We start from the raw sequence: 23,767 nt of genomic DNA on the forward strand, positions 1-23,767 counted from the left end.
GCATTTTCATAATGTCAGTGTAAAAAGATAGAATTAATTAGGACTGCCATTTCTATGTATTTATACCATCCTAATTTGTATTGTTCTTGTTTTATTTATCTGGATCTGGCTTCTGCTGAGCAGGGAGAAGTGGGGGAGCAGAGCTGGCTCTGCTGTCACCTTCTGCCACACGTGAGCAATAGATTCCAGCTCCCACCCAGACTCCCACACTCCAGCTAGAGATATGGGACACTAAAGAAGCAGTGAGCAAGGAAACCATCAAACCCCAGCTTTACCTTGCTCTTCACTGAAAGCTTTAACGCTCCAAAAGCGAGGCAGTGTAAAAGCAGAATCATGACAGAGGCGTGACAAGGCAGAAGTTCAATACACAATGCCTCAAACAAACCAGCAAGCCCAAAGAGGAGAAATCAATAGCAAGAAGGAAGAGGTTAAAAACTCGTCTCCTGCCTGTCCTCAGCTGCATGCAGACATTAAGTACTACCTGCAGGATGCCAAGCTGTTGCACTCTACCTCCTGCACTTGCAAAACCCGATGAACCCAATGCCCTTACCCAGTCCCACCCAGTCCTTGTACCCAGGAGAACACATTCTTCTTTATGAGAGGCAATTTCAGCACCCTGCTACCTGCAGCCTGGTGACTCTCCCCCTACAGGGTTCTATAGATACATCTGTAGGCACACAGGACACCAGGCTGGATCACAGGAACTTGTAGCATCATTGTGCTGCAGGAAACCCCAGATGCCATACTCTGTACTGATGGCACACAGATTAGGAGATGGAGTTTGAGCTCTTTTCTACTGAATCTGAAATACCTGAAATCTGAGATCTCTGAGCCATCTTGGAAGAGTTACAGCAGAGAACATGCTCCTGGAGCAGCTCTGGCAGGTGCTCGTGGAGTGGATTTTGCATCTAACACTGGAAGCCAATTCCTCACCTCTCAAAACCAAAATTTTGACTCAAATCTTGTAATACCCAGAGCCTGCTGTCATGTTTATCTCAGTTGCTGAGCTTTAAAGAAAACTGAATGAGCTGAGCTCATAAATGGAAGGCTGCTGTTATTATGATTTTTTTTCCCATTTTAGGTTTCAGGAAGTCTGTATGCTTTCTTGTTTGATACATGCAATCCTTATGTTATTAACAGAGGCCAAACAGAGACAGTCCTAGAGGAATCCTTCACTCTTTTTATAAGTCTTAATGCACACAGGTAGCAGAGGGCTTCAAAGCACAAGAAGTACAAAGTACAAAGCTTGTCCTGGTTTCAGCTGGGATAGAATTAATTTTCTTCCTAGTAGCTAGTACAGTTCTGGATTTAGGATGAGGATAATGTTGAGAATAATGCTGATAACACACTGATGCTTTAGTAGTTGCTAAGTAGTGCTTACTCTGTGTCAAGGGCTTTCCAGCTGCTCACTCTGCCCTGCCAGTGGCAGGAGGCCAGGGTGTACAAGAAGATGGGAGGGGTACAGCCAGGACAGCTGACCCCAACTGGTCAGAGGGACATTCCATACCATATGGCATCATGCTGAATAAGAAAACTGGGGAAGTTGGTCAGGAAAGACCAATCTCTGCTCAGGGACTGGCTGGGCAGCACTCAATGAGTGATGAGCAACTGCAGTGAGCATCACTTGTTTTGCATATTCTTTATTATTGTTATTGTTATTGTTATTTTCCCTTCCTTTTCCATCCTTTTAAACAATCTTTATCTAAACCCACTAGTTTCACCCTTTTTCCAAATAGCTGGGTGGTGTTTAGCTGCCTGCCCAGTTAAATCACTGCACAGCTACATTGCTAGAAGACTGATAAGCAAGTGAAGTGCATTTATCAATGGACACAGCAGAGAGAAGCTGTATCTTTTGAGTTTTAACAGAGACCATTCTTTTTGCAAGAGCAAGCACACTCCAACTGTCCTCACTGGTAACAATGAGAAGAAAAACAAAGGAAATTGATATTTCTGAATATTTCTCCATGCATACACATTCTATTTAAACATTCATGCAGTTAACTGCATGTATGGTTGTCTCCATTTAATTATACCAAAATTCTGGTTACTAGATGAAAATTTGACAAAGAAAAGGTCCCCACTGATAAACCTTTTGATCTCATTTTCTTTGCCTATATTGTAAGGAAAACAGGTTGCCAGTAAACAGTGATCTGATTATTTGCTTCCTGTCTGACCAAGAAAGGGCAGTGGAACAAAGGACTCAGTGTTCAGGTGAGCCCTGGCCTCAGGTGAGAGCCACCTGGCAATGCCTCTGCAAGGACTGAGACAGCCTAACTCTTTTCTGGAAAGGAACCAGAAGCAAAAGTGACAATTATATCCATGTACACGACTGATGGGAATCAGCTGCCACTTGTAATATAAATACAGAACAAAACAGAAGCGCTGTGGTAGCCTGACCTGTTCCTGGAGAAGGAGGAGTTCTCCGTGTACCTGGGCATTTTTCCAACCAGACCTTTTTCTATGTAGGCTTTGTCTCAGTTATGTGAGCTAATCTTACTTTAGGACTGGATCACAGCAACAGAAGGCTAGAAAATTGCTCTCAGGCTGTGGCATGAAAACCTGCTCAACTGTGATCCAGAGTGGCCTCCAAACTTTTCCCAAGGTGACCCCATGGATTTGAATTTCACTTCTAGAATTGAATTACAGCTGTGTCTTTCACCCTAGGACACACTCCAAGTCTCAGATAAAATCCAAGACCCTAATTTTTACTCAAAACGTCTGGAATGGTCTTTGGGACCTGGTGGGCTACCAAAGAGCCTGTGATTCTTTTTGCTTAATGCAGTTTCATTTAAAATTGGCAGCAGCTTTTGAACTAGAAGCCCATCTTCACTATAAAAGGGCATTGCCTGCACTGAGCTCCATTAGCTGGTACATGTATTACTTTTCAGGGCACTTTTATCTCCAAAGCTGGGCTGAGGATCAAGGAAAGTTATTCTTTACTTGGTAGGTCATGTTTCTTCTGTTCAATTTAGCCCATTGTTTTGAGGTTCTGCTCTGGATATCATGCATGTAAGAGCAAACTAATTTTCTCTTAGACTTTGAAGAGAATAGGGAATGCCACCTTCAAAGATAAGGAAAAACACCTCATTTTACCCAAAATATGTAGCAGCCTGGCCAAGGATGGATGTTGGTGCCTGCCACCATCACTGTTGCTGTTTGCCCCAAGAGGCAATGGCCCACTGCTCTGACACAGCACCTCCTCTTCCCCATGGCCTCTGAGACTGTACACGCTTTGCTGTGTGCAGACACAAACACATCCCCACTGCCTGTGGTGTCCCCAGGGGGGCAAATGAAACCTAGCACATGATGGGCAGAGTATCAGGTTATTGAAAATAATGGTGTGTCCCCTGAAAATCAAAACACAACAAGATATGACCATCTGACACCTCTCCTCTATATTAAAGAGGTGTATACAAGGGGTGAAGAATAGAAACATCTCTTTTGCTCTGGGCTTCTCTGGACCTTTGAAATGCAATCCATGAGGTCATGCTCACTGCAAACAAAGGCACACAAAGGGTCTGTTGCTTCCTGCAGACTCTGTTCTGTTTGTGCTGTAGTGTGTGAGATTGCAAAGATAAAGAGATACAAAACACCAGGGGTATATAAAAATATTACTACACCAATGCAATGCAAACAGTGCACGTGGAAAGAAGAGTTTGACTGTATTTCACTTTCTTCTGCTTTCAGAATAAACATCACATCAGCATGGTTACTGTGGTTGGTGTTGGAGCAGTCCTTTTGTTGTGTCTCCTGTGATAATTCCGCACTAACATGCAGGGTGATACACCAAGAAAGCCACTGGAGAGATTTCCCTGGTGCTTTGGTAGGACATGGGTGAACATTTTTAACAGAACCGGCTCAAACTTTCAGGGAAGTGCTGACACAAAGGAGACATTCCCAGCTCCATCATGTTTACAATGTTCCTCTCAAAGACAATATGCAGAGGATGGGGATGGGAATGGGGTGGGAATGGGGATGGGAGCAAGGTTGCTCTGCCTTCTCACAGCCGAAGTGACAACTCCTACTAGAGACTCAGCTTAGCAAAGATGAAAATGACTTATCCCATAGAGGTCAGAGATCCAAGCTGCTTTAATATAGCAGTCTTCTCATCTTATTGACTGCCATGCACTCCTTTAGTCTCTAGGATCAGCTGCTTCATACCACCATGGTAGCTTTTTTGTTTATAGATCTCAAAGTATTTTATTCAGGGAGGAAAATACCTCACAATCCCCCTAGGAAATAAGGACATTAGGTGCATTTACAAACAGGTTCTTTGCTTACTGTAACCAAAGTGAAGGGTAAATAAGAACAAGGAATTGTTTGGGCAGGTCCTGTCTTACTCCACTGGGGTGTTTTGAGCACTGTTTTGTGGGAAGAACAGCTGTTAACACACACATGGACCTAAGATATTGGGCTGAGTGGAGACTCTCACCTTCACAGCTCACACATTAGGTCACCTACTGAAGGAGGAGGTAAATGCTGGGGAATGTATCATCCTAGAAACCAGCACTGCTATCTCCAGGAAAGTCAGGCTAAAATGACTTCCAATGAATTAGGAATATGCAAAGCTTCAGAAAAGGATAAAATCTACTTGTGCCTCCTGGACTATCTCTTACAGAAGACATAGAATCATAAAATATATAGACTATTGTCCTAAGAGCAAAGATCAGGAAAGATTCTGATCACGGGACATAGGACCCCTCAGATACCTCTCTCTTGTTTTATATCAGACTTTGTGGAGGCTGAAACAAAGATAAAATTTTGTGGCATTTTCACTGATACCAGACCTGCCTTTAGCTTAATTATAATGCTGAGTTTTCATCATATAAACCAAGTAACCTGGGATGTAAGTGAAATTACTTTCTTTTAAAACAATGGAGAAGTACCTGTAAAATCAGATCATTGACAACCCTCTGGTAAGACCAGACAGGTGCTATGTCATAGAAACAAATGGATACTTTCTTTTTGATGCAGAAGCAGCATTTCAGAAGGCTCAATATAGAAGATTTTAATGTGCTGCAAACATAATGAGAAACAAGAGGCACAATGTGGTGAGACCCTTCAGTGAGAACAAAGCCAGCATTCCCTTGCAGTGGCATCTTTTTATTCTCTCACACACCTGTCAGTCACCCGTCCACATTCCTTCAGCATTTACATGTGCACAGGTAAATCTCGATTGCAAGTCCAAGAGAGTACCTCAGTATTTCTGAGAACACCCTGCTGAATGCACTAGGGATGGACAGAAACAGGAGTCAAAGCAGATGTTTCTAATCTAAACACAGAATCCTACAGATATACAAATCAGGTTTAATTTCAGAATCAAGTGAAATGCTTGAGTCCTTCTGGGTCCAAACCTTAATGGTACAGCAGTCTGCTTTGCCTGTATGATCTCTGCTGGTGAAGCATCTGGCAGCAAACACACACATTGTAAAATGCAAAAATTATATCCCTGTTACTCTTTCATATCACACTTCAAACTGAAGTCTGTAATTAACCCATAAAGAGTCCACATATGCATCAGTATGACACATCAGAGCTGAAAATAAATCAACACTGATCAGGATCCCTAGTTTCATCTGAAGAGCCACAAAAATGAGCAAGTGACGAAATGTGTTGTCCACCTCTCACTTGTGTTCTGTTAAACCAATCCTGACTTAATATATGGGCTCTCATCCAGTCTATCTTGAAGATGAAAGGGCCAGATTCAGACTGCTACATGGAAGTGACAGTAGACTCACCCTAACACAAAACAGGTTCCCAGTCCCAAAGTTGCCTTTTATTTATGTGACTTCAGATAATCCGTTTGAAATTAACCCCTGCATTCTTAAGTTTGTGTTCTGTTTAAGGGTTATAAAGTGACAGTTTCATCTGAACTTGTGAAATCTATTCTATTTCTTTGCTCATTTGCACATATTTTTTGTGGCAGCATTAAAGCTGCTAGACTGTGCCAGATATGCAAAAGCAGCAGGGTATAGTACACTAGTGCAGCAAGTGTACTGTCCCAGCATGATTTAAACCCCAGATCCCAATCTAGACCAAAAGAGTTGGACATGACATAGGGAAAGTCACCTATTTTTAAAAGTCTTGCTCCAGCTGCTGGCTTCATGGCACACTGTGGTCTAGACCAATAAGAAGCAGAAATTTGCATAAGAGCTGATGACACTTTATATACTCCAAAACCACTTGTGAAGTCCACAGGATACATGGATGTGGGCAGAACATTACAAGCAGCATGTGGCTGAACAATATCCCAAGTAACCAGAAATTGTTGGCAGCCTGCACATACTCCAGTAGTTAACATCAGGGGGAGAAAAAAAAAGCAGACTACTTTCTCTTTGGCCAGTATAACACTCTGCCTTTTTTAAGTAGCCCTTGCAAAATAAATGAAGTTATTAATGACAAAACACAGAGGATATGGCCAAGATAACAGTCTTTCTGAAGTATCTGATGTCTCATAAAAGGTGTACCTAGAGATATTTGGGCCACTTTGTGGGTTTGGCTTGTGGATTGAGGATGTGGGGCCAAGATATGATCTGCTGTTGTCTCATGGCTTTTCTGTGCAGAGCCAGCATAGCCTGCAAGTAACACTGCTCAAGTATTAAGACAATTTGCAAGATGCAGGGGCATAGGGAGATGTGGGAGGAGCTGAACAGTAGGGTCAGGTCTGTCTCTGGATCCCCCAGGTAGATATGAGCATGGGATGTGAGGTGCCAGCACTCACACACAGAGCTCACTGTCCCCTCCATGCCCTACACATCTGCCAGAGGAAAGCAGATGGCCTCAAGGGCAGGTAAAAACAGTCCAGATCCCCTTGCACCTCAGCAGGATCAAGCAGGTGAACAAGCCATGGCACAAGATGAGGGAGTGCTCTGAGGCCGTCAAGAATCAAATCTGAATTTGCAGAGAAGCAGCTGTTCAGAAAATTTGAAATTAAGATTTCTCTATCCCCAGTTCTACCACTGTCCTGGGGAACATTACAGGAGAAATGGAGAGAATTTCTTCAATTTGGCTTTTAGAGACACTTATCTTCTAGAAGCTCTTACATTCTTTGGGTATAATTAGCTTTAGGCAAAGCAAGAAGATACACCATTCAGTTCTACATTTCACTTTCCTTCTCTGCCCAAGCCCAGCCTGACTACCCACAATCCCAAAAGGCCAGCAAAAGAGAAAACCACATACATATCTTTTGTTTCATGATGCCACTTTTCTGTTAAGTATCAAAAGCCACCAGTCCAGGTTAGCCTGCCCAAGCAGCTGAGCTGGCCAGCAGTCCATCGAGAAGGAAATGAGAGCAAGATGTGGAGACTGATCCATAGCAGAAATGTGACAGGTAGACACATCAACCACTAGAGGAAAAGGAAGAAATCAAGCATTTGAAACTGTAAAAATCCTATTCAATACCTAAATAGCATGTGTAGCTGTCCCACAGCCAGACACTGTTTAAAGAGTTCATAGTTCAGCCAGCTGGAGAGGTTGGACAGTTGTGAGAGCTTGTCAAGTTCTAAGACCATTGGTTTTAACAACAGGTTAGCTAAAACCACTTCTACCCTTGAGGCAATGTTCGGAAAAATATTTTTCCCACAGTATGTCACAAGTCATTAACCAGTGCAAGGAATGCAGCTTATGGCTCTGCCCCACACACCTACAAGAGAAGGAGTGAGATTCATCTTCCCTCTGAACCACTGGAGATGTACCTTAACTCGTTCCTCAGTGCCCTTTTGATGATACTCAACCCAGCTGAAAAGATCATGTACCTTGCTTCTGTGCTCAGAGTAAAATTATTCCCAGATGTGAAATCCAAGAGGAACCCTCCCTTAGCTCCTGTCCTGGTCAGGTCACTGGGGCTGCCAGAGAGACTGCTGCAAACTTTTCAACTAAAACATTTCTTTTATAGCCTTGGTGATGTCCTTGCTTTATTCTGCTGCTCTCTTCTGGCTGCTTACCTGGGAAAAAGCTTATGAGGCCTTCCTGGCTTGTTTCTGCAGCGTTTAGCCATGGGAACACTTTCAGACTATAGCAAAGTCCATGCCTGTGACCAAAAGAGTCTCCTTTTGTGTTCTGTTTTGAAGTGCCTTGCATTTCTCAAATGCTTTAGGCAATGGGGTTCAAAGTACTTCAGTAACTTTAAAAAAAACCCCACTACTTTGGTGACATTTCTTTATCTTCTCCATCTCCCACATGGAGTCAAGCCCAGGTCTGCTACTCACTCATACTACCTGTACTACCTGCAGTGATGTTGCTTTTGGGCTGCTCCAGAGTGCCTCTCTCCTTGACTCTGAGCAGGAAACCAGATTTCATCTCCTCTGTACAGCTGTCCCATAAAAAATTCTTTACTAAAACACAGCAACTCCTGTGGATTAATCCTCCCTTTAATAAATACCTCAGTTTAGCAATAAAAATGACCCAACTGTAAAGACAGCACAGAAAACATTCCTCACCACAAACACCATAACAGTGTGGTGAACCTGTGTTGGTTTTTGTTGTTTTTTTTTTTTTTTCCATTAAGGATTCTCATTAATATGCTTTATCAGAGCCTGAACTCAGGACAAATTCTGCTCTAATTAACCTGACAAATTTTTTCACAGCACAGACTTACTGTCTCTGTTCATAGTTCATCTTATGATTCTTTGATTCTGAGATAATACATCAGTGGGACTATTTGGGGATGTGTGATACAACAATCTTCACCACTAAATAGAAAACTCACAGCATAAAGTCTCAGCCTTAAAACCTGATGAGATGTTTCAGACCAGGCTGGGGTCTCCAACAAGATGCTGCCCTAAAACATATTTGTCTGCTTTGTATTCAGCTCATACTGCTTACTTGATCTTGTCCCAGAACTCTTGCAAAATACAACCAAAATTCCCAGCAACCATCCATATATTAACTTATCTCCTCTCAGCTTTCCTTCTCTAAAGTAATAAGACATTAAAGAAGACATCCCCAGGTCTGTGCACATTTGAGGAGAAACATGTGGATGACAGAGAAGGGAAACTAACAATAATGCAAGCAAGACATACACTTGGGACTGGAAGGGGAATAAAAATGTTCAGAGGTCTGCCTTAATTTCAGGAGGCCATTCCTATTCAGAAGTAGATGTAAGCACGAGTACCAGCATGATTCTGAACCTATGTTTTCTGGTTTCAATTTGGGCTAGAGTCAGCAGTTCCAAAGACATTCTCTGTTTGTTCCCACTTAACAATTTAAAATGTCTACCCATGCTTTCCCGCAATTGCATGCCCTTTTTTTTTTCCAGTATCACTTTTCCATTTTTAATGTAACTTTGCCTTTTGGACAATTATTTTGCTGTATTTCATGTAGTCATATTGTGCTTGCTTCAAATATCATGTTTATACTACACAAAGTTATTTGGCAGCATTACAAATGCACCAAAATATATTCACAATCTGATAATCTATGCTTTTTATTTGCAATCATCTTTCTGCCTTCTGCTTAAAAGCAAGATGGCCAATTTCCAGTCATAAGCACTCATATGATCAGGATCTCAGAGCCACAGTAGGCCACAGCTTGGGCATTCCTAATGCTCTGTTTTCCTGTTTTATGAGCTTCTCATAACCCAAAATATCTACAGCATTTTTTGCACCAATGGCAAATTCAAGGATGCAGATGGAGAATTTTCTTCCATAATGCATACAGCCAACCTATGGGTTGATTAACTTCAAAAGATGTTTTGACAAATAGAGAAAAATTCATGTTCCAAATTTGGGACCATTTTTCATAGTTATTAAAAGAATATTATTAAAATATTGAGTATTCTAGAAATAAAGTCCAGTTTTAAATCGGTTTCAAAAATTAAACCCATGCAATTATAAGGACCTAAAATCATTGAAGGAATTCAGAAAAGTATGTACTCCTTTAGAGAACATTTTTCACTTAAAAGGGGGTCATAGCTTCTCGATGCTTCCTGAACACATTTAGCACCTTTAGTTCCAGCAATGAGAAATCCCTGCAGCTCTCAAAGCACTCCTGAAAAACAGGTTCAGCTTTTTTATCTCAGATAATTTCAGGGTGAGACTCTCAGGAAAAGCTGCCATTATGTGAAAATTAAGCTTAAGTATTTAGCTCAAGACCATTAAAAAAAAATCTTCAGAATGCAAAGAAGACATAGAAATTCTGGCCTGGGGTATTGTTTTTTAAATGACCACACAGAAGAAAAGACATAATTATGCAAATTGTTAAACTGAGTTGGTTACATAAACCAAGCTGGTTACAGGCAAGTTATTCACATAATGACTTTTTTTTTTTTAACTGATTAAAAACAGGCTGTTATACTTGGATCCTGAGATAGCTTTAGTTAAACACCACTTAAATCCACATTAAGTCACTGTGTTCTCGTCAACAAATTTAGATTGAGTCGGATCTGTGCACCCTACAAAGGGTTATTTACTCTGTTAAAACAAACACCATTTTATATGACTGTTGGATAGAGAGCTGTGTGAGTTTTATCAGCATAACTCACTCACTCACCAAACATGCTTGAACAAATGGTACCTAATATTTGTCAGAAAAATATTTAACCAGTTTCCCAAAGCCAGTGTTCAGTGCCATCTGGAAAATGAGCTAAAAAAATGTTTACTCCCTCAGGCAGGACTAAGCAAGCAGTCAGTTTAAGCTCTACTTAGAAAAGTTAAATGTGATAAAGATCCAAGGAAAAGCAAGGTCTGTAGCCATGCCCCCTTCCTGGCTGGGCAGGAATTTTCAGAAATGCTCTCTCAGTACTGTGCACTAAGCTGTACAGAAGATGAGTAAAGAGAAAGGTAAGCCATCACTTGTGCAGCAATCAGTGTTAACACAAGCTTAGGGAAAACAGCTTTTGGCTCTTGGTCTTTTGTTGCTCCGTTGAAAACAGCCATGAACAACCGTGAAAAAAAGCTGCAGCTAAAAAGGAAGATAAAGCACTACATGCTGAATACCAAAATAAACATAGTCTCATTTTGAATTTAAGGGGGGCAAAAAGAATCCAACCACATTCAAATTCTCTGTAGGTCAAGAGAAAGTTTGTTTTTTATTTTGTTTGAAATTACATTTTTCTGACACCCAACTTCAATAAATGCACCTTTTGATAGAGAAAATAACTCAGCACAGCGTCTCCTATGAAAATATTTTTCTCCTGGCAGAACCAGGTTTCATGCCTAACCTCAGATGGTCTGACTACTCTGAGAACAATCAGCCACTTTTATTTATTAAACGAACACAAAAAGACATTCATTCTCTTTAAAAAGCAGTTTTCTTCAGCCTTCATAACACAGACAACAGAATAAAAAATAGGGCAGTTTTGCACTACTTAGTTTAATTTTATTGAGTGTCAATTTATATAATTATTATAAAGTTTATTCATTCTACAAAGATCAAGACACCTTACAGTATAAAATTCCCTGAGATACAATATGCAATTTGAGGGAATCACATAATTCTCTATTCCATTTACATCATAACCAAAATGTAATGGTAATTCTTCTTCTTATAAAACCCAGAAGACAATGACCTTCCTTTCTCTCCCTCCACCCCAATATTTTAAGGCATGGAATAAAAACTTCTCTAAAAATGTATTCAAGGAAACTTTTCTACAAAAAATAGGAAACAGCTTTCCCCAATTTTTACAACTGGATTGTATACATCATCTGCAATGCCTTGGTACCCAATGTACAAACCAGTTCATACAGGCAAACTTTATATTTATCATTGAACTAGAGCTCTACAAAGTGCATTACAAAAGCCAGTCCTTTGCCTCTAACAGTACACTATTAGCTCATGGTGAGGATGACCAAAAACCAGAGATCTATAGAAATTCTGTAACACTGACTTCAGCAGCCATAGGCCTGGGCTCAGTTTCCTCCCAAATGGAAAGCCACAAATTTGCAACATCCATGTAAGAATGATGAAATTAGAAAAGACTTCTGTTCTCCCAATGCAAGTGCTCTGCAATAACTGCTATACATCTGCAGTTTTCACCATACAGTTCTTGAAAATCCTCAATGCACAATTTACAAATACTGTGCGATTCTGACCACTTTACCCAAATGATACTTTCATTGCTTTGTAGCCCTTTTCTGAATTTCACAGAAATATTCCCTCAAAGATTTCAACTCTTTTTTTTTTAGAGAGGCTGAGAAGGAAATTAACGTTTGCAATCTCTGGAAATTCCCATGCTCCTGCAGCCTGATCTTCTGCATGTGGCATTACTAATGATTACACAGAAGAACCGTGTGCCTGGAAACTTTCACAAAATGCTAAAAAAATTAGGAGGACTGAAAAAAATGCACTGGCTTCAGCAGACTGATAAAAAGTAGTGCAATCTTAAATATTATTCCATTACTTTTAAGATTGGGTTTTTTTATACAGTTCTGCAAACTCTGGTAAAAACTGAACAGAAAAAAAATACTATACATTCATCCTGACACTTGGGTATTACTCTTAATACTATACCTATATTGGAGTTTTAAAAATATCAAACCTAGTATTATGGGAGTAGTAACTACTGATAGAGAAACAGATTTCCATGCTATGAAGAACACTCTTTTACTTTAAACAATCACTTTATACCTCTTGGAGTGAAATTGCAGCATTAGGAATCATCCCTACTATATCCCACATTGCATAGATTGTTTTCACTCCCTTCCCAGTAAATATTCTACCCATGCAATATGGATAGAATAATATTCTACAGCAACTCTGGCACTGACAACAAAAAAAGTTCATCAAGTACTTTCAGCCAACCCTCTTTGCATAAAAGCAGAAAGGAATAATTGGGGAAGCCTGCAAGATCTGAACTGGTAAAACTGCAAATTATAAATCAACTTCATTATTATTAGTTTTTTCCCAATAATCCCTGGCTCCATGCTTTCCTAATCATGGGGAATCTCTAACTAGAAATAAATTACAGTAGACTGCCAGCTTATACACCTTAAAAGCACTCATCCAACATCCCATACTGCTTAAATCAAATCTAATCCTTTCCTAACCTAAATATGACTCACAAATGCCAGCGAGGCTGCCCGTTCTGATGCCCATCTTTATTTGCAACTGACTTTCTTCTTCTCCCACCTGTTCTGTGCCCATGATTTTATTGCGAATGACGTCTCTGAGTAACTCCATGGATTAAAAAGCAGCAGAATGAATACCTTATTCACATGGGCAAGTCTCTTGTAGGTTGCCATTTTTTTGCCACCAAACTTCACAGCTGCAAAAGACAGGGAGGCTGAGCTCGGCAAGGATGTGTAATTGTAACTGAATTTTCTTTCTGGCTTTGGCTGAGCAAGATTACATGTAACCAAAAAGTAACATCCACATCCACTACCAGGATGGCTCCAGCAAAATGTGGGAGTCTAAAAGGGAATAACTACTGTAAATGTTCCTGACAGGCACCGAGCAAGGGAGTTCCACCTTAAGAACCTATTTATTGATTAAAAAAACCGAGCCACAAAAAGACCTCAAAACAAAAGGAAGAAAAAATAGTAAATCCTTCCTTTTTTATATTATTTCCTGACACAATCTGTATTTTACCAACAATGTAGATCTTATTCTCTACAGTAATTTTCTTTCTGAATGGAAGTGATTTGGGAGTTTGGGGATTTTTTGGTAATTATTAATTTTAAAACAACAAAACAACATTCTGACTAGTCTGTTCTCCAGCAGAATTTTTTAAAATGCAGGCCAAAAACCAAGAGTTGTTACACAACAGTACTGTCTACTGATACTTGAGAAAAAAGTTAGCCTTTCAGTATATATATTCAATACAGTAATAAAACCCCTGCCATTCTAAGCCTTTCCCTGCATTTTCCTGCATGGAAATAATTTTGCAGAGAAAAACATGCAGATACCTGTAAACATTTTTTAATTCCTGAATAAAGGAAGGGTGGAAATGTTCTGACTTTCTTCCCTACAGTCTGTGTTTTCCTGTACTTAAAGTTCTACTCTACTCTTGCACAGGATAACCATGTCTATGGTTCCAGCAGGTAGTAGGAGAATACTTTACATCACCTGAGCCGTTTGTCCACTCAGATTCAGCCCCCTCCCTACACTTTTCCTAAATGGAACAATTATTTGGTTCAAAGCATTATTAACTGGCTGCTGCAATTTCAAGCATTGCTAAAAGGTGCTACTGTATCATAAGATCCTTACATTCAACGCTTGCGGCTCAGAATTTGTCTGTAAATAGCTTTCACACGCATAAAAAACAGCTGAAAACATTCATTTTTGTCTTAGTATTACAGAGAACCAGCACTGATCATGTATCTTCTGTGAGGAGAGGGAAGTTTCATGCTCCAGGAAGCTGTCATAGCCGCCAAAATTGGTTTCAGCTGTACAGCTGAGGAATTTGGCATCGGATATTTATGTTGAGCTGTGCAGAAATTTAGAAGTTCTGTAACTGTGCAACTTCTGGAAATTTAACTTTGCTCTTTAGGAATCATCTGGCAAAATGTCTCTTGGCGCCTTCATAATTTTCTCTTTAATAAAAATCTTCCTTTTGTAGGCTTTTCACTGCTTGTTTTCCTGTACCTGTGTGTTTCTCCAAGTGATGCCAGTCTCCTGTGGCTAATGCCGACTACCTGGGCTAATGATCTCTGTGAGACCCATCCTTCCTAACACCTTGGCGCTTGGCCCAGGCTGTCCAGCAAGCCTCATCTTCCAGGAACATCAGCTTTCAAACCAGCTGGCAAGATTTTGAACAGTCTTGATTTGATTCCCAGCTGTCCGAACAGCCTCGCAGACCTTGCAAAAATGCTCATCCCAGAAGGACGTGACGTGGACTTCGTACTTCTTCCTCCAGGCAAAGTACCGCCTGTAGTTGGGTTTGTTTTTATCGAGGAATTTCAGGTAGGTGGCCAGCAGCCGGGGGCTGGGGAAGTCGTCAACGTGGATGAAGGAATCGGGGGGGATGAAGCGCTCGTAGTTGGCCCTGCGGGGTCCGAGGACGACGGGCACGGCGCTGGCGGAGAAAGCGTTTCTCCAGAGCTTTTCGGTGATGTAGTCGGTGTGCTGGGAGTTCTCGAAGGCCAGGTAGAACTTGTAGGCTGACACGGTCTCCACCAGGCCGCCCTCGGCCAGCGCCAGCCCCCGCGCCCCGTACACGTCGATGGGCAGGTGCTCCTTCAGCTGGCGGTAGTAGCGCACCCGGGCGTGCTCCTCGTTCCAGTTGCTGATGACCCAGGCCACCAGCCGCGTCTTGCGGGGCAGGACGAAGGGCCGGGGCGCCGGCGGGGCGTAGAGGTACCCGTAGGGCACGAACACGTCGGAGTCGCGGCGGTAGGACATGGTCCAGTTGAAGAGCCCGGCGAGCCCCCGCAGGCCGGGCGAGTGCGACGGCGACTCGAAGTTCATCCACACCCAGCGCTGGCGCGGGGGCCGCGGCGGGGCCCCGCGGGGCAGCCCCTGGGCGCCGTGCCGCGCCAGGTCGCGGTGGTGGAACAGCACCGCCTGCGCCTCGCCGAGCCGGCTGCGGTCGGCGCTCAGGCGGCAGCCGCTGATGTTGTAGCGCCGCCGGCAGTCGGGCAAGCGCCGCGGGCGGCCGAAGGGCTCCCACCACAGCAGCACGGTCACCGGCTCGTCGTCCGCCCGGGCCGGCTCGGGCAGCGCCGAGTACAGGGCGAGCGCGGCGGCGGCGGCGCCCAGCAGCCCGGCCGCCAGCGCCCAGCGCCGCCCGCGCAGCCGCCGCCAGCGCCGCCAGCAGCAGCGCCGCGGGGCCGCGTCCATCCCCGCCGCCCAGTGCCGCCGCTCGGCCCCTCGCAGGGCACCGGGCAGCGCATCCTGGGGCTGGGGCTGCTGCCGCCGCCGCCGCTCTGCCCCCACCCCCGGGCCCGGCGGCGGGGAGGCGCCGCTGCCGCCGCCCCTCCCGGCCATGCCCGCCCGCCACCTCCCGGCCCCGGTGCCGCCCCCGGCCCCGGGCGCGCCTGGCCCCGCCCGCCGCGGCGCTGCCGCTCCGCCTGCGGGGAGAGCGCTGCTCGGGATCCCGGCGGGCAGCCGCGGAGCTGCGGCCCCGGGTCGCTCGGTTGCTCGTGCCCGACTCGGAGCCGCAGAGGGAATTTGTGTCTCCGCACTCGGGAGGGATCCCCGGTGAGAGCCGAGGCCCCAGCACGCACGGGAAGGGTTGAAGGGAGGCTCACAAGGGGTGCCGCCCCCAGGCACCTCTGGTGGGTTGACCCCGGCTTGGATGGTAATCACAGCTTTGTCTGTGCCTTCATCAGCAAGGCAGAGGAGAGAAAATACAAGGAAAGGCTCTCTGGTCCACCTAAGGACAGGGAGAGATCACTCAGCAGTTACAGTCACGGGCAAAACAAAACCGATTTGGGGAAATTGACTTAATTTCTTGCCAATCAAATCAGACTAGGGTAATGGGAAATTAAACCAAAACTGAAAGACACCTTCTCCCCACCCCTCCCTTCTTCCTGGGCTCCATGCCACTCGCAACTTCTCTGTCTCCTCCCCAACAGCGGTGCAGGAGGATGGGGAATGGGGGCTGCAGTCAGTTCATCGCATGCTGTCTCTGCTGCTCCTTCCTCCTCAGGGGAAGGACTCCTCATACCCTTCCCCTGATCCAGTGTGGGTCCTCCCACAGCAGACAGTCCTTTGAACTTCTCCAACGTGAGTCCTTCTCAGGACCTGCAGTTCTTCATGAATGGCTCCAGTGTGGGCCCCTTCCACAGGATGCAGTCCTTCAGGAAAGGCTGCTCCAGTGTGGCTCCCCAGTGGGGTGACAAGTCCTGCCAGCAAACCTGCCCTAGCGTGGGCTTCCTTTCTCCACGGGGGCACAGATCCCACCAGGAACCTGCTCAGCAGCAGAGTGTTCTATGGGCATCCACCTGCTCTGCCATGAGGTCCTCCATCCAGGAACATCCTGCTTCACCATGGACCACAGGCTGCAGGGGACTCTCTGCTCCAGCCCTGCAGCACCTCCATCCCTTTCTTCTGCACTGACTTTGGTGTCCGCTCTCACATATTTTCATTCCTCTCTTCTCTGGATGTGGTTGCTTCTGTGCTGTAACTTTTTTCCTTAGATACATTATCCCAAAGGAGCTATTGCTATCACTGATGGGGTCAGCTGTGGCCAGCAGTGGGTCTGTCTTGGAGCTGACTGGAATTGGCTCCACTAGACATGGGGGGAAGTTTCTAGTGCCTTCTCAGAGAAGCCACCCCTGTCACCCCATCACTACCAGACCCTTGCCACACAAACCCCATACATGGGCACATCTGGAGCACAGGGCAGAGGGCCACAGGGGGAGGAGAGCCCTGCCGTTCACATCACGAAGGCAGGCACAGTCTCAGGTCTCCCCTGCCCTACTGCCCATGAGAAAGCAGGAGTGCTCTGCTGCTTCCCATGTGCATTCTCATTTATTTCTTACAGTCCACACCTGAAACAGCCAGAGGTTTTAAACTCTGGCAAAAGGGTTTTCCCACACCAGCTGAGCTATGATTTACATGCTGTATCCTGTGGCCTCACAGAGAAGTACTTTGGAAGATGCAGGGGATTTTTTTTTAAAACAGATAGAATTTAGAGAGTGAAGCTGAGAGCAAGTTTGAATAAGTCACTTATTTAGGGGAAAAAAAAAAAAGAAGTGACAGCTGCCACAATAGCTTTGAATTCCTGTCAAATTCAATCAGTTTCAAGCACCTCTATGAGAAGTAACAATTTGGAAAACTAAAGGAAAATAAATTTTAAAAGAGGGTTCTTTTTGCTCCTTTACAGCTTTCTTAGAATCATACCTGCTTACTTGAAAATCTCACAGTTATTTAAAAACTACAAAACCTCATGATTACCAGAAAATTACTTTTTCCAGCTCTGCTTCACAGAGTTGCTGTGAAAAAGTACATTACATAGACTTGAAACTTTTTTCCTAAGCAATTTGCTTCAGTGAATTGTGAGGTTGTTGACTCACACAGCTCAGACGCTGTTTGTACAGAACTGAACAAGTTTCCAGCTCTGACATTGCACAAGCTCATATCCAACAGCTGTTGATCCCAGGTCCTCATATATATCTAGTGAAGGCAGCAGAGTTACAGCAGGCATAAATTCTCACTGACTGTTTGGATTTCAGATTTTACATTACACATACATTGACTGTGACTTAACATTAGTAAATCAAGGAGTAAGAAAAGTGATTCAGGTCTCAAAAAAAATAAAGCACAGTTGTGTGTGAGAGTTGTGTTAGGTTAGAAACTAAGTAATGTACACTCATAAACCTATTGTACACAGTCATTCCATACTGTGTAAATAGTACTTCCATAGTCCATGCTGCAAACACTCATAAAATATAAGAAATGCCAACAGCTGTGGTTGGAGTTGGTATCTGGCTGCCTGCTCCTACGTACATACAGAGCTGGCTGGAAAGGATCTCCAGGGATCACTAGTTCTCCCTAGTGGATGAGGTGAATCATTGCCGGCACTAGCGCCTGTCTTGATAAATAACTGGTTTTAGTCACACAATGAGAAACCGGAAAGTTACTTTGCTACACTAGAAAACTGAAAAAAAAAAAAAACACCAGAAATACAATGATAAGGAAGAGTAAAATCCTGTGTAGCCTTAAACTGTACGTAGATTCAATCCAGAGCCCACCTGATACAGTGAACACTACACAAAATGAACACAATCCCTAGTCTGCATTAACCAAGGATTCAAAATGGTCCAAATCCACAACTGTTAATTATTTTGTTTATTCAAACATTTTTCCAATAATATAAGAAATCTGAGACTTGTGAAAGTGAGTGGGAGAGCTCAATTGTCTTCTGTGGAATTCTGATTTACTCAATAAATTTGATCATATCAACTGCAATGATGGTTCTTATTCTCCTTCAGGAGCTTTCAGCATTGATACATGACTTTGGAATAGTCTTTATCTAGTCATGCTTTCATTCCCATTGCTGCTAAGCATTCACTGCTAAGCATTCCAAATTCAAAGCCTGACCAGTTACACAGATGATGCAAGGCCTGATCCCACCTATGATAAGTCAACAAAAATGTTGGCCTTAATTCAGCATTTATGAAATGTTTCAGGAAAATGTAACATGGAAATCTTTATAAGCCAAATAATGACAAACTTGAAAGACAAAAAAAAAACCAAAAAACAGAACAAAACACCCCTTGTGAGCATTCATAGCAAGAGTTGCCTAGTTACTTTTGATTTTTTGCAGTCTCACAGTGAAACTTCAGTTGACTTTCATCTGCACTTCAGTGGCATCCGTATTAGGATGATAGTTACACTGAGATAAATCTGTTGAATTATTTAGCATGAAATCAAAACATAGCTTTCTGTATTCCTCAACACAACATCAGCTAAAGCTCCACATCTCTCTGCATGTTAAAAAAAAGCTATTACTGAAATCCACAGTAAGTTGTGGTTGTATATACAACACAGATATTCAGAACTATAACAATATTTGGTTTATTATGGCAAATAAGAATTTAATCATTTCAAGATGAGAGTAGCCTAAATCATTTCTATGAGTAATATTGTCACCTTAAATTAATTTTCCTGTTACACCCGCTGCTGTGGAAGCTACATATATGTTTACATTTACATGTTGTATGTAGTCCACTAGTTCAAAAATCTTTATAGAATTTATATCTAGAGCAAGATGAAATGTATATTTGAGATATATTTTAGAATTTTTACAAATTACAGATCCAACTGTTATATTGCTGCTGTCTTCAAACCCTCCCAGTATGGGAAATAGCAGAAATACATTTTAATTGGATATTCATCATATTCATTGCTGAAAGTAATGACAGTTGTGCCTTCATCTAGAAGTCCAGCAGATTCCTAGAAATCTTAGTGTAGTAAATTTAAGAGCCAGATGGGATGTGTTGCTGTAGAGTGAGGGATACAGGGAGTGACCTCACTGTCAGGACCAAGGTTGGAAGTCAGGTGTCCTCAGATCTTTGTGTAGGTCAGATGTTTCTCTCCCCTTTTTAATGTCTCATTTTTTGACTGGAAAAATAAACACCAGCCAGGCAATAACCCATGTAACCCAAACTTCAGTTTGCCTCATTTCTGCCATAACACACAGCACATCCATGCCACAATCACATCAGCTACTTTGTGCTGGCAGGGTTTTGTCAAGCAGTTTTATTCACTCTGACTCAGGAAAAACTCCATGGACATCACTGAGAACTACAACATGATGGAGGCTGAGTAGTGTTGCCAGATGCCTGAAGACCTCCCACAGGGAACACATCTGATTTTGTCTGCTTTGGAGATAAACCAGTCCAGGAGATAGCCCCATGGACTGAGGACCACCCAGGCTTCTTGGCACTGTATATGCAGCTTGGGAGTGCTTTACTGCTCTGTGGAAATCACAGCAAGTTCTCATGTTCCTGATACTCAAGAATTTAAAATAATATGCTGTGTGTTAGTAATGCAGCTGTTGCAAAATAAAAAATATTTTGCTTATTTGAAGGTTGAATAGATGCCATCACTAACAGCAGTAAATATTTTTGCCTGGAACTTCCCAACTGGCTTCCTCCTCTACTCTGACTCACTCTGTTTTGTCACACTTCAGAAATATTTAAGCCTAGAAAAGTGTTTGAAGCTATTTGTCAACTGTTTCACAAAGGCAGTTTAAAAGGTACTGTAAGACATGGTTGTGTTTTCAGCCACAGCTATCAACCCAGACATTCTGTCAGGCAGGGAAACCTTGTGAAGTTTTTTCATCATAAGAAAATGTGATCAGCTTCAAAGTGTAGGAGGATGCTGTCTGGTACCAAAGTTACACTAAGAATGATGTTGCAGTCTCTTCATAAATAGTCCCCATGGTTTCAATGCAAGTTTTGCCAAGAACCTAAATTCTCTATGAAAAGGCTTGGTAAAAGTTTTTTTTTTGTATAAATGATGCCCTTTGTATTTCAGCGTGAAGTTTAAATGCCTGTAATTTGATTACCTAGTGTTTCATATGTAGGATTATAATCTTTCTGCTTGGAAGTTTAGAATTTGGAAATATGATGAGAAGATCCAATTGAAAGTTGATGCCTGAACAGTTTCTGGACAGACAAACTCATGTCTCTGCATATGCAGCAAAGGCAGGGTTAAAATATTCTGCCAGGCTACAGTTTCACTTGTGACTGTGAGCAATGCTGGATTAAAACCATGCGAAGTTGATATTTCCAGGTCAAGGCACAGGCATGAACAAATGTGCTGTGCACACTGTGAATGAAAGATCCTGTCTGGGACACTCTTCAGTTTTCCATTGAAGCCCACAGCTTTGTTGTTTACGAGTGTAGACCAGAACAGAAATCAGAACAGAAAATTTTCCTAACAGTCCCACATGATCCTCAGACACTTTGACACATGTGTGAGTGCCAGCAAGACAGAATTTGACTCTGTGGATATTTGTAAGCAGTTATCAATAATTTCAATCTTCCTTGGGTTTTTTTCAGCACTGGCCTTCATCTTGTGCAGCCACAGTGGCAAGAGACAGTGATCAGTGCAACCAGCACTGATGCTCTCATTTTAGCCAGTGAGCATCTCCCAGGACAGAGAGCAAGGATTTGTGACAAAACTTCTCTTTGGACATCTTTGAAGATCAGGGGTTGGGGTCATATCTCAGTCCAGGAGACAAAACTAGCCCTAATTTGAAGTAAATCTTCTAAATCACAAATAATCTAATTATGGGGCTCTCAATACCAACTGCTTTAATAACTTGACCTTCTCCTGTTGTTCTTCATTACTTAATAATGTAGATGTAGCCTTAGAAAAATATAAGTGTTTAATCACTGGTACTAATACAGGCAATGATATAATGATGTAAACAATGATAACAATTGTCTTTCAAAACAGTAGTGTTGAGTTTGGCAACAAAATAATAAAATTAAAAAAGAGAAAAGGAGAGCCAAACAGTTAGATGGTAAAAAGTCACTATGATAAAATGCGAGCACAGTAATTTAAATTACCCAACACCCTATTTAATGAAATATGATAAAAATATTACAAATACTACTGTAATATTAATAACATCATTATTATGCAATATTAAATTTAAACAAATTTCTTTGTTTTATTCAAATAAAAGAGGATATGCATAAAAAGGTCACAAACATGAATATATCAGACTAGGTAAGAATTACCACATAAGTGAGGTAATATATTCAGTACAAATGATCCAACAGGAATTTGTCTGTTGTAGAAGATCACACAAAAAGAGGCAGAAAATGAGCACCAAATGCTGCACCAAAACTGAGTTAGTGCAGGAATCCAGGATAGAGCCAGAAAGTCTTCACATCTGGAAATTTTAAAAATAAGATTATGAAACAGAATGGGAAAGCAAGGAGAGGAGAGTAGGGTAAAAATGAAACAAAGCAGGAGCAAGATACAACAAACCTAATCGAAGTCTATGTCCAAAAATCCAGTGCTTTTCAAATGCTATTATGTGATTCACGATCAAATTTGCATCTGAAAAGTGAGAACAGTATTTTCAAAAGGAACTACCTCTCTAGTGCCTCAGGTACAATATTCAGTACAATAACCCTTTTCATTTAGGAGTCAGATGGAAACACTGAAAAGAGTTGACTTGAAGCCTGCTGAGGGACTGTTTTGGTTTTGGTTTTTCTCTTTTTCCCTTCTCACTGATATAAAAGTAGAATCAAACTTCTAATGTCAGACCAGAGATCCAGAAAATCAAAGAACAAACATCTGATTTAATTCATAGATAACTGTAGAAAAAAACCCAAGGGAAACCAAAGTCCAGTTTCACAAAGTTGTCACTGAGACTTCCTTTTTAAAAATATTCAGTGTGTTATAGATACTTCCAGAGGAACTGAGAGGCCCAGAAACAAATCCCATCTCCACCTCCTAGGCAAGGTTTTGGTACCAGGGAGTGACTAGAGGAGTGACTTCTGTGAGAAGTTTTAGAAGCTTCCCCTGTGTCCAACAGAGCCAATACCAGCTGGCTCCAAGACAGAGCCACTGCTAACCAGGGCTGAGAAAATGAGCAATGGTGGTAGTGCCTCTGGGATAACAAATTAAAGGAAAAAGGCACTGCACTGAAGCAACTGCAGCCAGAGAAGAGAGGAGTAAGAATATGTGAGAAGAACAGCCCTGTAGACCCCAAGGTCAGTGGAGAAGGAAGGGCAGGAGGTGCTCCAGGAGCCAGAGCAGCCCATGGGGAACACTGACTACACCACAGAGTCAGCTGTACCCCTGTAGCACACAGAAGTCCATGGTGAAACAGCCTCTGGAGGACTCCATATCTTTTCTGATTTTATACAGTATGAAGGATCTAGATTTGTTTTGTAAGTGGCATGATAATACAAAGCAAACTAATATTCATTTGGTGTTACCTCACTGTAATAAGGGTTTAAGAGTGAAGAGTGGTAAGTTATTTCATGTTCCATGCTGTCTCTGTGGCTCTTCAATATTATGATAGCTCTTACATGGAGAGAGGCTTATTTATGTTAAACTTTCATTAAATCAGGCTAGAGACTGAATCACAAACTCTTGCCTTCTTGTTGTTGTAGAGGGACGAAATGACACACCGAGCAATGTATCAAAGGCTTTTTTTATTGCTGCCTCTTCTTTTTACATCATTTTGCTGACCTCATGTGTGATTCCAATTGGTTAGTATCTTTCTTGTCAATTACTCTATTGGTTAGTAAAAGGTATTTTTCTTGTCCTTCAAATCTCTCTATTCTTAAATTGTTTACATCTTTTCTTGAATGATTCTCATGGGATAGATTTAATGTTTATGCAGGTGCTAGTTGTTTTTCACCCAGGAATAGATTGTTATGTTAACAAATTGTTCACAGCAGGATTGTTTTCA

The 23,767-nt window shown here is 42.3% G+C and overlaps 1 protein-coding gene across 1 annotated transcript; it reads right to left on the bottom strand.

Annotated features, from left to right (window-relative positions):
• Positions 1-11,294: 11,294 nt before the first annotated feature.
• FUT4 (fucosyltransferase 4) lies at positions 11,295-15,876 on the bottom strand. Its single transcript, XM_064409488.1, has one exon. It carries the CDS (start codon positions 15,859-15,861, stop codon positions 14,659-14,661), a length of 1,203 nt encoding a protein of 400 aa, XP_064265558.1. The 5' UTR covers positions 15,862-15,876; the 3' UTR covers positions 11,295-14,658.
• Positions 15,877-23,767: the final 7,891 nt, after the last annotated feature.

This window comes from Passer domesticus, chromosome 2 (genome assembly GCF_036417665.1).
Source record: "Passer domesticus isolate bPasDom1 chromosome 2, bPasDom1.hap1, whole genome shotgun sequence".
Taxonomy (NCBI): Eukaryota; Metazoa; Chordata; class Aves; order Passeriformes; family Passeridae; genus Passer; species Passer domesticus.